Source organism: Amblyomma americanum, chromosome 1, assembly GCF_052857255.1.
Source record: "Amblyomma americanum isolate KBUSLIRL-KWMA chromosome 1, ASM5285725v1, whole genome shotgun sequence".
Lineage (NCBI taxonomy): Eukaryota > Metazoa > Arthropoda > Arachnida > Ixodida > Ixodidae > Amblyomma > Amblyomma americanum.
Window position 1 is genome coordinate 227834071 of NC_135497.1, and position 18164 is coordinate 227852234.

The 18164-nt window shown below is 46.3% G+C and overlaps 1 protein-coding gene across 1 annotated transcript in view; it reads right to left on the reverse strand.

The window, feature by feature from the left end:
- Positions 1 to 18164, reverse strand: part of LOC144114714 (protein phosphatase Mn(2+)-dependent 1K-like) — a 59505-nt gene that overhangs the window by 29170 nt on the left and 12171 nt on the right. The window contains exons 2-3 of the mRNA XM_077648615.1: positions 15027 to 15235; positions 10562 to 10725 (exon numbers count right to left, since the gene is read on the reverse strand). Of these exons, the coding sequence (XP_077504741.1) occupies positions 10562 to 10725; positions 15027 to 15235 (373 nt within the window). The remainder of the gene's footprint in view (positions 1 to 10561; positions 10726 to 15026; positions 15236 to 18164) is intronic.

Here is an 18164-nt window from a genome sequence, read left to right on the forward strand (position 1 = left end):
TTCTTGTATTATATTGACACGGTGCATTCTGCTAGTATGTGCCGCCTCACAAGAAGAAGAAGAAGAAGCGATCTGGAGCTGACGTAAAGAAGAAGAAGATCTGGAGCTGTGGTCAAGACGTTCGTCAAAGCTCGCCACTGTCTCTTGTGATCAGTGATCTCCCGCATTCACGTGTGAAATCTTGGTGGAGGTGCTGGCTAGCGCACCCCATGCCCAGGACCCCTCCAGGAAGCCGGGACTCCAGCCCGCCTGAATCCTTGAAAGTCAAAGTTATGTCCACCCATTGAGGTAGCCAGCGGCTGCAAGGACTGCAACCAGAGTTCGGGCCTCTGCAGTCTCGTCCGACCGTGAGAAAACTGACCTTGGATTCAGCGCGACCATCAGTGTCCACACAAACCACCGTGAGCATGCCGGATGCCATCCCTTCGCCGTCCGTCGTGCTGCAACAGCCACGCGAGCCACCCACCTTTCAAGTTTTCCAGGCGAGGACCCGGAGGACTGGCTCAAGAAGTTTGAGCGCGTAGCCCAATACAACAGGTGGGCTGACAACTCGAAGCTGCAGCACGTGTTTTTTTCGCTGGAGGGTGCAGCTCGTACTTGGTTTGAGAACCGAGAGGCCACAAGAACAACGTGGGGTTCCTTCAAGACTCGGTTTTTGCAGGCTTTTACCACCGTCCTCCGGAAAGAACGTTCCGAGCTGCTTCCCCAGACACGCGTCCAATTACCAAACGAGAGCGCCCTCGTTTACTCCGAGGACATGGCAAAGCTCTTCCGCCGGGCTGATCCCAACATGTCCGAAGAGAAGAAGCTGCGTTTTCTTATGAGGGGCATCAAGGAGCAGATCTTCACTGGGTTAATTCGAAGCCCGCCCAGAACAGTCGCCGAATTTGTTTCCGAAGCCGCTACGATAGAGAACATGCTCGACATGTGATCCAGACAGTATGAGCGTCCTCCGTCGCTGATGGCTGCCAGCAGTGTCGATGCTTCTAGCCACGACGTCCTTCGGGAGACCATCCGGACCGTCGTACGCGAAGAGTTTTAAAAGCTCTTTCCAGGTCCGCAGTCGCCACAGGTTTCTTCCATTTCGGACATTATTCGTGAAGAGGCCCAACAGGCGCTCACACCGCCAGACCCTCTTCAACCGAACACAACACTCCAGATGATGACATACGCCGCAACCATTCGGTGTCCACCACCGCCTCCAAGTCGCCCCGATACACCAGTCCACACTCGCCGCCAACCACTCCTTCCTCACCCTTTTCAGGTCCCCCCTCACCCTTTTCAGGTCCCCCCTCCGAAGAGCGACGTCTGGCGTACTGCCGATCAGAGCCCTCTGTGCTATCACTGCGGCGCGCCCGGTCACGTCTACCGCAACTGTTGTTACCGATGTATGGGTCTGCAGGGATATAGTGCCGATGCGCCCCGACCGCAACGTGGTGAATGGCCTCAAGAAATAAGCGATTACATGGGCGCAACACCCGAAGCACCACACTACTATGCTCGGTCGCCGTCTCCATGTCGTTTCTCGTCTCCACTATGTTCTTCCGCCGACATTTCGCGCGGAAGGTCTCCTAGTCCACGTCGGGAAATCTAGAAGCGGCAACCTTTGGGGGGAAGGTTGCTCACTGGCGACACGTCCAAGATCCTCCACCACTGCACAGACATGACCGACCGCTTTTACAACGCACCGACGATCACCAGCCCAATAACACGCCCCGCCGCATCAATTCTCCTCCGCAACGAAACCGCCTGGCGCCACACCGCAGCCGTGAGCGGTGTGGTGATACTCTCGATCACCTCTGCTATGCAAAATATTTCTCATCCATGGACCTCAAATCAGGATATTGGCAAATCGAGGTAGATGAATGGGACTGAAAAAAAACTGCATTTATTACTCTGGACGGGCTCTATGAGTTTAAGGCAATGCCATTTGGTTTGTGCTCTGAACCCACAACGTTCTAACGGCTGATGGACACAGTTCTGGCAGACCTGAAGTGGCCGACATGCCTCGTCTACCTTGATGACGTCGTTGTGTTCGCACCAACGTTCGAGGAGCAGCTTCGGCGCCTCGAAGTTGTGCTACAAGTCATAAAGTCTTCTGGGCTAACGTTAAAAAATGTCACTTTGCTTACACTGAGCTAAAGTTTTTTGGTCACGTCGTCAGTTACGAGGGAGTTCGGCAGGACCCAGACAAAACCAAAGCTATTGCCAATTTCACTCCACTGCAGGACCAAAAGGCAGTCTGCCGCTTTCTAGGATTATGTGCCTACTACCGTCGCTTTGTGAAAGATTTCACTCCAATCGCCGAGCCCCTGACGCGTTTGACGAGGACAGACACACCTTTCACGTGGGACGCCCCTCAAGCCCAAGCATTTGAAACTCTTCAAGGCCACCTGCAAGCACCTCCAGTTCTGGCTCACTTCTACGAAAACGCGGATACGGAGCTTCATACTGACGCAAGCAACGTCAGCCTGGGTGCCGTTCTGGTTCAAATCCACAGCAGTCGAGAACGAGTCATCGCTTATGCGAGCCGCTCTTTGTCTCACGCAGAAGCCAACTACTCAGCAACTGAGAAAGAGTGTCTAGCGATAGTGTGGGCGACGTCGAAATTTCAACCCTACCTTTATAGAAAACGTTTTACTGTAGTTACGGACCATCATGCCTTGTGTTGGCTCGCGACCCTCAAAGATCCGTCAGCTCGCTTTGTCAAGTGGAGTCTGCGCCTCCAATAATACGACATGACAGTGGCGTACAAGTCCGGCCGAAGCACTCGGACGCCGATTGCCTCTCGCGTGCCCCGGTCGAATCCCCAACGGAGAACGGTCATACGACGACGACATCATCTCAAATGCGATCAGTGCAACGAGCCTCGCTGAAAAACAATATGCCGACCCGGAACTTCGGCGCCTCATGGAGTTTCTTAACGGTACCCGTCCGACTGTCCCGAAGGCTTTCAAGCGCTCGGTAGCGTCACTCTGCTTTCGCCATGGTGTCCTCGTGAAGAAAAATTTCGTAGCCAAGCTCGAAAACACGGTGTACACGGACGCAACATTATACCCGTGGAACAGGAATTCAACATGCATTAGAGCAACAGCCGTAGTGGTAGACAACACAGGCAAGCTGATTACCTGCGCAAACACCGGAAGCTATACGGTAGCTGAGGCGGAGGAGAACGCCGTGGCGCTGGCGGCGGCTGAAGGCTACCGGAGAAACAAGTCACTATACATCCTTACGGACTCAAAAGAAGCATGCAGAAACTACACGAAAGGTAGAATCTGCAGAGCCACCCTAAATATCCTCCGTAAAGTAGGGCATCTCAAACACAACACAACCCACAGGATAATCTGGATTCCAGCACATACAGGAATAGAGGGTAACGAAAAGGCGGATAGCTTAACTCACGAGATCACGTACCGAGCTGAGCAGCCACAAACCCTGGGTCACCACTATACCGTTCAGATCGGATATTCGGAGATATTGAATTTTCACAGAGGAAGGAGGATTAGATACTCTCCTCCGCATAAGTCTCTAACACAGCAAGAAGCAGCTAGTTGGCGGAGGCTGCAAACGGGAACTTTCTTTAACTTACACATCCTACACAAAATGTATCCTACACAATTCAGGGACACATGCCCATGGTGCGGGGCAACCCCCACGCTATACCATATCACCTGGGAGTGCGAATGCAACTACGCATTCCACCAACACAAAACCCCGAGTGCGGAGCAATGGGAGAGAAGGCTCACCAGCTGCGCGCTCACTGCCCAAAGGGCACTAGTGCAGCATGCAAGTGAAGCAGCTAGGCTCAGTGGAGCCCTGGAATAGGGGCCCAACCTTCCTGAAAGAGGTCAAGCGTCGACAGTGATGAAGACGAAGACCGAACCGCCAATCTCTTAAGAGATCTCAATAAAGTTTTTCTTTCTCTCTCTCTCTCTCACCGCAAACAATCAGCAATACCTTATTGTCATACCGACGAGCCTACGTGACGAAATCCTTCAAGCTTCACACGACGAACCGACTTCTAGACATTTCGGTGTACACGGTGACACGGTGACACGGTGCATTCCGCTAGTACGCGCCGTCTCAAAAGAAGAAGAAGCGATCTGGAGCTGAGGTAAAGTAGAAGAAGAAGATCTAGAGCTGTGGTCAAGACGTTCGTCAAAGCCCACCGCTGTCTCTTGTGATCAGTGATCTCCCGCATTCATGCGTGACAATATGTTGTTATGGAGTTTGTTTTTTGCGGAGCTGTGCGAGAGTGAAGTCACAAATTGCAAGAAAATTGTACCATGGAGGCAGTTTATCTCGTCTTCGAGCAAATGGCAGGTAATGTATCTAGTACGCCAAAGTTTTGGCACATCTCTTCAAAATGCAGGATGAGTGGCCATATAGCTAGCGGTTTGTTGTTAAACAGTGTTCTAGATGGGCACTTTGTGACTATGGGTAACATAGGTGTTTGGGCAGCGAACGGATTTTAAAAACATACGAGCATGTGAGCATGGTTCTTCTGTCGGCAAGTGATGGTTCGTTGGTTTCCACATAAAGACTGCTTATGATGACATCCTGTATGCGCCGGTGGAAAGACTCAAACATAAACTATGTACCGGATCCAGCTGTCTAAGACAAGATTTCCTCGCTGATCCATGAACTATGCATCCATAATCTAATGTAGAGCGTACTACAGAACGATGAATTTGTAAAAGACAAGTCCTATCGGAACCCCAGTGTTTTTGTGAGTGCTTTTAGTATATAGAAAGATCGAGAAGCTTCCTTTTTGAGAGTGTTTATGTGTGGTAGGAACGTGAGCTTTTTGTCAAAAGTATTCCTAGAAATTTGTGCTCATATTTAACTGGTAGTGTGACTTATTTAGATACAGGGAGGGATCAGTGTGTAGTGCTCTCCTAAGCGAGAACAGAACAGCTGACTTTTACGTAGAAAACTTGAAACCATTTCTATCTGCCCATGTTGTTGGATTATTTACTGTCAGCTGTATTTGCCTCTCACACAATGTAACGCTAGAGGAAGTGCAAGCAATCTGGAGATCATCGACATAGACTGAATACATGATGGACTTTGGGATTATTTTTGCTAAGGAATTCATTTTTACTATAAAAAGTGTGGTGCTTAAAATGCAACCCTGAGGCACGCCGTTCTCTTGAATGAAGTTCTTAGAAAGAGTGGCACCCAGGGGTACTTGAAATGAACGGTTGGACAAAAAGTCACTCAAGCATTTCAGCATCCTACCGCAGATGCCAAGGTATCCAAGGTCCTGCAGCATGCCAAACCTCCATGTGGTGTCATAGGCTTTCTCTAAATTGAATAAGACCTCAAGGCAGTGTTGCCTGTGTATAAATGCTTCTCGGACTGTGCTCTCTAGGCAGACTAGATGGTCGGTTGTAGAGCATGCCTTTTTAAACCCACACTGATGGATGTCAAGAAGATCACGGGACTGTAATAGAAACGTTAATCTAATGTTAAGGATGCTTTCAAAGGATTTGGCAAGTACGCTTGTTAGGGCTATAGGCCTGCGATTGCGAGGGGAGGTAGGTACCTTTCCCGGCTTCAACAATGGTACAATAACGGCTTTTTTCCAAGTCTCCGGTATCTCTCCTGATACCCATAATTTATTAAAAAATTTCAGAAGCGATTATACAGTGGGTTCGGACAGATTGGCGAGCATTTCGTAATGAATATCATCTAATCCTGGTGCAGTCTATTTACAGGAAGAAAGTACACTGTTAATTTCTTGTAGTGTAAATGGGCTATTATATACTTTGTGAGCACTGCCTGTTACCAGCAGCCTTTGTTTTTCGGCTGTGTTTTTATATTTCAAAAATGACTCTGTATAGTGAGAGGAACTAGATACAGTGGAAAAATGTTCATCTAATATATCTGCTTGGTCTTCTATATTTGTCTGTACACCAGGGGCTTTCAGAAGAGCAACAGTGAACGAAGAGTAGCGACCATCTAGTTTGTGTACTGCCTCCCACGTTTTTTTACGATGAGACTTGGCTGTTTATTGAGGAAATGAAACTCTGTCAGCATGTTTTTTTGGCATTGCAACGAACGTACCGCGCTTTAGCTCTTGCTTTTTTAAGGTTTATAAGGTTTTCCTGCGTGGGGTAGCTGCAAAATATACCCCAAGCTTTATTTTGTTGTTTTTTTTGCTTCTTTGCATTCTGGTGTCCACCACACTTTATGGTTGCGTCATACTATTCCTGAAGATTAAGGGATAGCCAAGTGTGCGGCAGCAAGAATACAATTTGTGAACTTTTCGTTTATTTCAGTGACATTAAGATTTTCTAACGTGGCTTCTGTTCTAAAAAGTTTCCAGTCTGCTAAATTGAGCTTCCAACGCCGTGGTTTTGTCGGGGTGACTGATGGTGGGCATTACAGGCAGTTTTCAGCAAAGAGATTTTTGCTTCCATAGGGGTTGTCTAAAACATCCCGTTTAAAATCTCTAAAAACCAATGGAGAGCTAAAAGACAAATATAAAACACTCATTTTTCCTCAACTAGGAGAGCAATAATTAGCTTTATCGGTGTTCAATAAACCAATATTGTTGGATAGTATAAAATCCTCTATGACCTGACCTCTGCTATCAGTTTTCTCACTGCACCAAAAACAAGAGTGTGCATTAAAACCTCCAACTACCAAGTATGGCTCCGGTAGCTGTTTTAAAAGGTTCTCTAATTCATGTTGTGTTACTCCGAGGTGTGGTTCAAGATATATGCAACAAAGTGTAATGGTTTTGTAAGCAACCACGTTGGCTGCTACAGTTTCAAATTTAGTTTTCAGTTCGAGCTCTCGAGCTGCTACTCCAGGTTGCACAATGATGGCCACACCTCTCGAGAGTCTGCTCGGCCTGTGTCGGTCACGGCAGAATACAGCATATTTCTTAAGCACTTTTGTGTGCTGAGGACCTAAATTGGTTTCCTGCACACATAAAGCAACAGGAGAAATTGTGTTTAAAATGTCCTTTATGTCATTATGATTATCTACGAGTCCTTTGCAGTTCCAGTGTATTATGAAAGCCATCTTAATGTTGTTTCTGAAGATAAAACTAGATTAACTTGTATTTGGCCCCGTGATTCAGGGCCTCAAATTTTTTGAGCGATCCAAGAAGTTTCGCCGTCCGTCCGACTTGAACGGCACGGGGCTGCCTTGGATCGTGTCCATCGCCTTTGCAGAGACGCTGAACGACCGTGCTGAAGGCATGTTGACTTTAGAGTTAGACCTTGACCTATGAGAAGAGGTCTTGAGGCCAACTGACCCTGGGGTCTGCGAGGCCTTCTTTGGGGTTGGCGGAGTAGTGTTAGCTACTCCACCCGGGGGCGCAGATGGCTCCGCCACAGGCTCACTGCATGTGGCCTGGGCAGGTACCGAAGCCTGGTGTGGTGTGCCACGCCCATGCACCACATCAGGGAAGTTTGTTTTTGCAGCGAAAGAGAATCTGTTTGTTTCAGGGCATCTCCTTCTTGCTTCTTTGAAAGAAATGTTTTCAGTTGTTTTCAGCGTGATTATTCTTTTTCTTTCTCCCAGGACAGACACGCCCTGGAGTATGCGGCATGGTCTCCTTCACAGTCACATTCATCAGAACAGTGATCCTTCGAAGGGCATTTCGCACAAGTTTTGCAACCGCAGCAACTCTGTGAGTCATGGCGAACCTCTGGCAATTGAAGCATTTGCGAGGGTTGGGTATATATAGTCGTACACTGATTTTCAGGTATCCCACTTCAATGGTTTTGGGCAATGTGCTGGTGTTGAAGGTCAGGATCATGTGTTTGGTGTCTATTTCCTTGTTATCCTTCCATATCCTGATCCGGTGTGCATCTATTACATCTTGGTCAGTAAGCCCTTCAAGCATTTCTTTCTGAGAGAGGTGGACAAAATCAATTTCAGAGATGACACCTCGCACAGCATTCAGAGATAGAATGACAGAGACAGGGATGTCCCGATGGATACAATGGTTGCAAGTTTTGTGTGTTGTACGTTGTCGCGCAGTTCGAGAAGTAAATCGCCGCTAGCCATTTTTGACGCTTATAGCCAATGCCCACGGCATCCGTCAAGCATTTTGAGACTTGGAATGAGGATATGAGTCTTGCTTTTTTATCCTCTGTTTCGCTATGGACAACATGAAATTTGGGAAATGTTATCTTTCTCTTCCAAAAAAAAAATCTTCATCGTTCCGCCCTCTTTTAAGAGAGCGATCAGGTTTGGAATCGTTCCGCCCTCTTTTAAGAGAACGATCAGGTTTGGAAAGGGGGGCAGCCATAAAAAAATTCAGTTTTTCGGTCATGGTGCCAGCCACCCACCACGGAGTCCAACAAGGGGGCGAGGCAGGAACTTGAAAGCAAGTCCTGCCCACGCCAGCTGTACACCTCATCTATAAACAAATATGACGAAACCCAAGGTAGTTCGCCACACAAGGTTAACCCTTGCCGCCAGAAAAAAAAGGAAAAACCCAGAAGTGAATAGACGATAGGAGAGTTGTGAGAAAGAAGACAGGAAAGCGAAAGATGAAGGGGAGGACAGGAAAAGGCGACTGCCGATTTTCCTCGGTCGCGTCAGGCCGGAGGTGCCATCTACAGGAAGCTGGGGCCAAAGTGGTGTGTTGCCTCCGCCGAGGGGCCTTAAAGGTCCAAACGCTCGGCATTGGCTCAACCACCAGGATCCCCTTTTCCTTGGACACGGCAATGCTGCGCATGGCGAAGCGTGGGTGCTCGGGTCCGTGGTGATACACTGTTCACCATCATCCCCCTGCGGGGATGTCCCTGCGGATGCTCAGGAACCCGCGGTGTCGCCACTCACCAACGTCTGCTGCTGCAGACGCCCCCTGTGGGGACTCCCTAAGCACTTTAATGCACTAATCCTTGCAAATGCACACTGAACACAGCTGTACCAAAGCTACCGTAAAACTCTGAGGAGTCCACCTCAAAAACAATTTTAAGCATTAATTTCGTATGCCCAGCCTGAAATGGTTCTGTGGACAATTTTGCAGATTTTGGCACTTCATTATATCGACCACATTTCTGTACAATGCACCTTCTGTACAGAAATTTGACAGTATCCAGGATATATGTACAAATGCACAAGCAGTGCATGAACTGTGTTCTCCTCATCAATTTTGCAGGCTTTCATCATAGTGTCATAGTGAAAATGTTCAGAATAAAGCTACATTTCCAGAAACTGTGCCACTTGTGCATCTTGGGACATTTCGCACTCACTGCAACCTTCATATTAAAGCAATCTGATGCATCTCCAGCAATTCAAATGTTAATTTTAACAAGTTACAATAACAGGTATGAACTTAAAAATATGCTTGTTTGCTCAAGGCAACTCTCGTTTCAGACCCATTCCTGCAAATTCCAAGACTCCCGGCAGTTCCCATGATTTTATGAGTGCAGTGCTCTCTTGAATGGAATTAGGCTGAATAATTTTCTGCATGCTGACAACATTTTAGCATTTTAACTGCTGGAAGGCCTGTGAACACTGAAATTATTGTCGATGCCACCACTAACCAGCAAGCCAAGAAAGAAAACTGAACGTAGCCTACACACGGGCAACAAGACATACTGGTGGGTCATCACAAACAAGCAGAACAAGCCTCCTTTGAAGTTATCAGGACATGCATCACACCCAATGCAGTAAGCAAGGAAGTACTGTATCAACAGCTACTTGGCTAGCTGATCCTTGTGCAATTATTAATGTACTAAATAACCGCTTATGCAAACACACCAAGCTTTCAATGTTCAAATCCTCTTTGCAATCAGCAGTGCAACAGTACTGGATAACTATCATTGTTGGACTAAGTATCACACTGCTGGTATATATGATTTAACAAAGTGTCTGACTACATATTGAAGAAACGAATGATGTTCATGGCATACAGTTAGAGATTTGCCTTTTTGCTAGTTTTTTTCCTACTTTGAAACAACCTCATTAACATTTATTTTTCTTAACAAATTGAGCATTTTCTCAAGCTTTTTAATTAAAGTGCTCATCATGCAAGTTTACAGCAGGAAATGACATGAAAGAGTAAAGATTTTTGCAAAAATGCGATGTTTTCTCGTCACAAACGTGACAAAGTGCACGCACAGATTGCACCAGTCACACCTGCTATTCCAGTTGCACACCACTGTCACCACATACACGCCAAGAGTGCTCTTCAAACCTTCCCGAGCCACTCCGCACGACTGGGAGCTGGCAGGCCTTTTGGTGAGGCTGCTTACTGGCAGCAAAGTGAATTTCAATCCAGAAAAGGATAGCCTACCCTCAGCTGCAGAAATTAAAGCTATTATGAAAAAAAAAATCACCACTTCAGCCATTATTAAAAAGATAATTTAGCAACACAGCATGATTGAGACATTCTGTACTTTACTTTGAGCACCTTCTCTGCACGAACCATGAGTGCAAAACACAAACATGAAGGAGGTCAGGTGGTTTTCCTTTTAAATTTATGTGTCATGAAGCCTTAGTTCTGTGGCTACATATAAAAAAGTTAGCAAAGCCAAAGTCTCACTGCAGTTCTCAGATGCTGAGCAACTTGCACTAGCACACCCACCTCTTCCAGCTTGAGGCCAGCAGTGTGGTCAGTGGTAAGGCGGCGTGACTCACCACTGCGGCACAGCAGGGCACGGCTGTCGCCTACGTGGGCCACATACAGTTCAGTGCTGCTCCTGAGAAGGCACACAGTGGCGGTTGTTCCAGAGGAGGTCTCCTCACCATCTGATCATCAGGAGGGAAAGGAAACGACAGCATTCAGCACATGCTTACTGCTCCATTACTCAACCTCAAATTCCAACAGATCCTCCCCAGAATACTGTGCATGGTGTACACCAAGAGAAAGCTAGAGTTGAAGGACTACTAGAGCCGCTGTGAACAAACAACTACATGCCACAAGTTAAAATATTTAAACTAATACTCTTCCTTGTACTAGCACATTTTTGAGCAGCCCCCACAGATAAATGCAGTGGAAACCAAATATACCGAACTTGATGGGTATTACGAAATAGTTTGATATATCTATAACTCGATATATAAAAAATGGCAATAACTATGCTTATCTGTAACCTACAAACAAGAATACATTGCACCCACGCTAGTGATGCGTTTCTTGCAGTGACGAGCCACATGCCGGCGTGCTGGCAGTGCAACGCTCATTAAGCACGTTACTAGCCCTAACGTGGGGCCACAGCAGATAGTGCTGTGGTACTAGATGCTGCCTATCATAAGATGTATAATCCTGTTAACAGTACACTATGAATAGAATAATCTAATTAAAATTAAGTTGCACTTGTTTCTGCAATACCTACAGCAGTGAAGCCAGAGAAGTACATCAGGTGAGCACAGCTGCTAGGCTTTAGTTAAGGGGGCCATGACAGCCTATTTTCCCGTATACCCTGCTTATCGCCTTTAATTCCCAACAGGTTAAATTACAATTCCCCCAATTTTCAGTTGATTCTGTGCGGCAAATATTTTTAAAACGAATTTTTCTCGTTTCTTTTGCAAACTGCTAGCTGGTCTGGCAACCTCTGATCGCTGACATCACGAGTACATACACGCCACGCGTCGTCTGCTGCGAGCTGTTGAGGCGTTTGCATGCACACCGTAGACAGCGGTCGCTCAAAAAGTTTTTATCTTTTAGCCCAGAGAAATAAAATGCATTCTCCATGTTCTCTTTTGGGAAGCCTTCAACTTAGTACGCGAGTTGAGTGATCCTTGGGAAAGCGGACTTGCTCTAGGCGCCCACTTTCCGATTGTTGAGGGAACAGAAATCGATGAACCCCTGCTTTATTATCTACGCTTAGAAGCATGCTGCTCGTATGTTATGAGTGTGGTCTCTTTTGAGCAGTCAAGTGCTCCCGTATGTGAAAAGCGGCACGTGCCGTGCATGCCTTCGCCGATGTCCGCCGTGAAAGCCGCGGCGTTTTGTAGCTAGCTACCAAGTTCTTATCCGCTATTGATCGCTCGATAATTAAACTCAAATTATCAAAAGGTGCACTACAGTAACCTTCAGGCACGAAAGGAGAAGAGAAAAGTGCGACGACTTCCGCGCTGCATGTACGCGTTTGTAAGTCGAACATACATTTCCTTCGACTCAGAACCTTTTTGCAGGAACCAAGCCGCTTGCAAAACCCCACGTGGCTCGAATTCTTTCACTGTCCACACCGATGAATAGTCGCCACCGTCTAAATGAGTGCTTCGAAATAATAGTACAGCATTTTGCTGTGCGTGTGCATTGTGCCCCAGGAGTGTGACGATTACAACTGCAGCCCCGCGCTGAGGTTGTTTACATGGCTGTGCGCAAACAGCACTGCTCGTTTGCGTGGCATAAAACGCCAGGTGGGTTATCGTTATCTTAAAGATTACGTACTCTTGCTCACAAATTGCACTTTTACTTATTTACACACCATGATAACTGCAATAAGCGCCGCTGATGCTATATCGCCTGCTTGAGAAACGCTTCGCGTAGGATACCGGCGCTTTCCGCTAATTGTATCTGCTTTCTCTTATGTCACCAAAATTTAATTTTAGATCGGTCTAGCTAAATATACATTCGTACATTACTTGAATTAATGAAAAAAAACAGATTTGTTGTCCACAGTCGACGCCGACGGCTGCTGCCAGCTGCCTTCTGCACATGCTATGCAGACTGGGTCACATACATCGGCACTTCCACCTTATTGTACTACTCGCGTCCTGCGATGTAGGCAGTCATCGCTTTGAGGGCACTGTAGCCAAAACTATGCTCGACAGCTATTTGCAGGTGCTAAAACTTGCGAATTCACTCCGCAATCACCGAAATCGCACACACGAATCCTGCGTACTCGCTAGGCCTCGTCACGAAAGGGACTGGCGGTCCACTGTCAACCGAAATTCAAGAATATGGCAAAAGTTCCTCACTGATTAGTAACAAAGTGTGAAGATATGATATGTAGCCGCTTGTTTCGCTTTTTTCGATACGGATAAAGTACACAAGCGCAGTTTTCCCGGCATCGCCTCACCGGGCATGAAGCTTTCGCTCGGCCGCACAAGCTCAGGCGAAGGCGGGGAGCGGCACCGTTGTGAGGCGTTCGGTTCTATGCGCAGGCACCGAATGAAAGCACATCTTCGCTGGTGCACGCACATCGCATATGTCGCCGTGGCTAGCATGAGATCCAATAAGTTTTAAAATTCTTAAGTTTATAGAATGTCATACCAACTAGTCCCCTACCACTCTCTTCTGGTTCCGACTAAGCTGACTCTTTAACATTACTACAATATGTGATCATTGATCGTGCTGGCGTCGTCGTCGGTCTAGTGTGACAGACCAGTGCGTCAACAGCGGCATTTGCGTATCGATCATCAGCCCACCAACTGTCGATCGCCGTCGCATCGGCCTATAGTGTGACCGGACTCTACCTATACCGAAGAAAAAAAGCATTACTGTTATTATCGCTTTTGCGGTACCAGTCATTCATATATGGGGGACGACTGCTACTTCGATCGCCCGCGAAAGTACAGGGGGGAATGATCGAGACCTCGCTGCTCATATTGCAGCAACGAGAGCAGACGATGTTGCTCCGTGCATATGCTAGTGACATCACAAGAGCTTTCAATATGGCGGTCGCTGCCGGTGGGAGGAGTCTCCAGGTCTCAATTTCGATCGTATTTTTTGGAAAATACAGCGCGTCCAGGGCAGCCAAATTTTGGAAATCGAATCATAAGCTCTTGCATTAGTTACTGAAGCAGAAAACTGCAATATGAAGAACGACCATGTCATGGCCCCTTTAAGTCGGCTTCACAATGTGACAGATATGGTGTGAAAAACGAGTACAAGAGACCAAAGGCTACCTGTCCTCAAGAACACCTTAAATACACCTTATCACGTGGTTTGAAAGCGTGAACGCTGCCAGCAGGTGCCCAATAGGCCGCGCAGTCGACCCGTCTCAACGCACGAAAAGTGATCAAAGAGTGCAGTCAGGAGCAGTGCCCTAGCAAGGGCGTAAGCCGTTAGATATATCGAATTTTCCACCGAATGCGAGTTTGATAAGTGTAAACAAAAGTGCTATACTTTTGCATAGAATTTTCCAGGCGACGTTTTGAATGTTAAATGTAAATAATAATTAGACATATCCGGGTTCAATGTATCTGGTTTTGACTATATATTAACAGCATGCCTGCCCTAAATGTATGATGTCAATGCCAACTGCAGCCAAGTCCCAATGTGCTGAGTGGTGCGGTTGATTTAGTTCACAAAATATATGCTCACTGCCGTTAACAGGTGCCATTCCTACTAGCCATTCCTGAGCCACTTCATACAGTGAAAATTGCACTGGCACTGCCTGGATACATGCTTTTTGAAAACTTGCACTACATTTATGATGAGACTGCTCACAGTGCAATGCCTTAACCACCAGCTGTGGAAAACCTCAAAATTTTAAAATAACAGTTAAACACTACACAGAGATGAAATGCCACAGGAAAAAGTATAAAAACATAGCACTTTGCTGAGGTTCAACACTCCCAATGTTGAAAACAGCAAGTCCAAGATGTAATCATACATCATTTTGAAAGCTTTGCATACAAAGACTGGCCACCAGCTTGTGGGCTACCCTGATCCTGCACTGAAACTGGAGACATTTAAGCATGCAGTGTGGAGTTAAAAGATGCACTTTAGTGGTCACACACATAGGTGTGGAGTGCACGTCACTTCAGGCCGCAAAGAAATTTAGTTCTGTCATATAACTCATTCTCCTACTGTTTTTTGCCTTCCGATGCACATGTTTTATTAGTTATGTTTGTCTCAGTGCAAGTTTAAAAGATCAGTTACATGAATCTGAGCCATCCAGAAAACCACACCTGGAAAAATTGCAGTCACAAGGCTGAAAACTGCTTGCACTGGAGGATGAACCACACATTTCCACAGGTGGTGCAACAAGAAATGACAACAAAGGTGGCATGTTTCCAAAGGAAAGAAGTTCTCTACGTTATCTGCAAAACTTGATGAAAAGCCATATTAGTTGCCATGTGTGTCCAACACTCACCTGGCCAGTTAAAGGCAACATATTTTGCAAAAGAATTGTTGATGTCAATGAATGCTGACTGGAGCAGTGCCTGCAGGTCTGTCTGACCTCTGCGGACCCAGTACATGATGTGTGCCTCCATGTGTTCCGCACAATAGTCAGCGCAGGTTGAGCCACCATGCCCATCAAACACGGCAAAGTAGAGGAGGTCGGGTGTGAGCTCCTTGACCCTGCACAGTGTACAATGATTTTGATTACTGAGAGCAAATTCACTACCAGCAGGCACATACAAATACAACTGTTCTAGTGCACTGTGTGCACAAACCATAATAGATTAATTAAGCACAATGCATTTATTACAAAGTACTCCCTGCTCACATAACTAACCCATTCGTGCAAAGGTATTCTGCTGACACATGCTCACATTGAAGATAAATGTGAAGCAACATGATGCCTCACAACTTAAGCACAACTTTTTATCTACTCCAATGCCACAACCTTTCCTTTCTTGGGTACATGATTTAACGAAATTGGACAATTTTTATTCTCAACCAGGGTTCTGAATGAGAGCAAGAGATTTTCACAAAATTCTGTCTGAGATTTCGCTATAACCCTTTACAACTCTGCCCATACAAACATGTAGGCAAAAAAAAAACAACACTTCTGAACTCCAAAGTAGAACTGTATGTTTTCTGGCCCGGCCCACATGATAACCTGAAAATCTGCATCGTCCCGCTTCCTGCCCACATGACCCCCGGCCCGCAACCAGGCCATCATCAGGCCCAGACCCTGCACCCCAACCTATTCCCCGCAGATACTACCACGTGCTATGTAGATGCATCACATTCTCCTCCTCACAGTGCCGCAGCCTGTGTCATCGTCTATGTACACCCACTGCTGGCCCCTACTCCAATCCAACTTCTCCACTTGCTCTGGAGATTGCCGCCAACATGCATGACACTCAGGAACATGCTTCTCCTCCCCATCTCCACATTACGAGACCTGCACAGATTTCATGGAAGCCATTCAGGCAATACACGTGTATCGCCCTCCCGAGGTCTTGCACAATGACCTGTACCGCACTCTCTCACCTCTTACAATTTTCCTCTGCCTTGGTCATTATGGTGTGGATGCCAGGCCATGAAAGGATTGCCAGAAATGAGCTGTCCCATCAGCTTGTCCAGCGCATCAGTCAGCGCCTGTCCTGTCAGCTTCTTTGTTTAACCACGTTTTTGCCGCGCTACATTCAATAACCATGGTCACAAACCAACAAGCCCAAACAGCCACTTTAGTGCCCACAAGGCACTTGTAAATGGGTGCCGATGATCCCCTGGCCTTACCCACCCATGGCAGACAAGGGGCACTTCCGGCGTTCGTGGTGTCTACGTTCTTTGTCCATGTGTTTCTGTGCGCTGGAACGATGTCCCATAATTACACCCAGAACCAACTAGCCCAGCTCTCTATGCTTCTAAATGAAGACCATGAAGCAACATTAAACACACCTCCAACACTTTCTGCAGGCATTACCTCCACCACACACCTACTTACCACCTCGCAGACTTGCACATTTAGAGCCACACAGCTTAATACACTCATCACCCCAGCTCGATTGTTCCTCTATAGGTTTCGCACCAACGCCACGTGCCCAAATTGCCCTTGCCTCTATGCAAACGTGGAGCATCTCCATTTTGCTTGCTCCGTAGCCATCCATTCCCCACAATACACCAACCCCCCCACCTTCCAGGTGCCGGTTTTGGCATGGTTGGCCTCGGCCAGCTCACATCGACCAATTGGAGGAAAAGTACATACGTCTTAATTTTACCTTTAATAAAATCTTTATCCCTCTCACTAGTTCAGAAAACACCAAAAACGGTGCCTTTCATCACTTCATCAAAAGGGCACGCACTTGAAGACTTCCCAAATGGCATTCTGGATTCCTTGCACGCAGCGAGAAGTGTGATGCTTACTTGTGCTTGACCATGTGAAGGAAACTGGTTTAGATTTTTTCATTCTTAAGTCCAAGTTCCTTGCAACTTAAAGTGTGTTTGATCTCTGCTATGGTAACAGCTTCATCAACAAAAGCCCAACCTGCTCATGTTTGTGGGTTCTTTTTGCAATCTACGACTGTATTTTCTGATGTTTGGATGCTAGATATTTTGTCAGACAACCTTAAAAAGTAATAATTGCATAAAGAAATCAGAGTTTACTGGTTGCTGTGTCTGTGGGCCTCAAAGGAATAGCAATCCAGCAGTTCAAGAAAACAAGCGTTTTTATGCTCGTCAAAAAAACAACTCCATAAACTAAAGATCTAAAGATGCACCACACGATTTCTTCATCAGTGCTTTTCTTTGAAAAATGGACTTATACAGCAGAACAAGTTTTCAAGAAAAATGCTCCAGTGGGCAAATGATCAGAAGAACGGAAAAAATAAAACCACCAAGCAGGCAACACTGCACTTCTCATTATACATGTTTTCTCCCTAAAGGGTAACTCTGGCGTTTTTTTGACATCCAAGCATTTTTAGGAAACTTTTACGGTAGGCTCTCTGATGTTTTGTGCCAAATATTGTAGCCGAGTGGCATTTTCTTTTGACACAAATTATTTAAAATTTACCAGTTTCACGGCCTCAATGAGGGAGATATCTATGAGCATCATGAGCTGCACACTTGTCATTACTTGCTCTGCGTTTGCTGAAAAAAAAAAAATTCGACCTTGTTTTTGATCATTTCAGTCAAATGATGATCGAACTGCTACTTAGTCGCCAATTTGGCCGATCAACGCAAACACAATAAGTTCTTTGACAGCATCCGTGATGCCATCCTTTGCTCTTTTGTGACATCATACTCTGGTCAAAAGCCAGTTTCAGTTTCCTGGTTTTTGATTTTTCAGAATTGTCTTCCTTAATATCTTGAAAAGGTATTTTCTGGAGCTAAGCCCCAGATAGTCAACTCAAAATGTTCGAAAATCCTCCAGAGTTCTCAAACTGCGGCACAAGGAAAACTCTTATTAGTAGTCTTTCAAAACATTCCTGAAGCCATAATAGTCCCTGCTCTTTAGTGATGTGTTTTCTAGTTTCCTTGGCCAGATGACCAGGACTGAAAGATGTGCATAAGCTTGTTGAAGTATATGTAGAGCCTTTTGCTTTCTGGTTTTACTTTT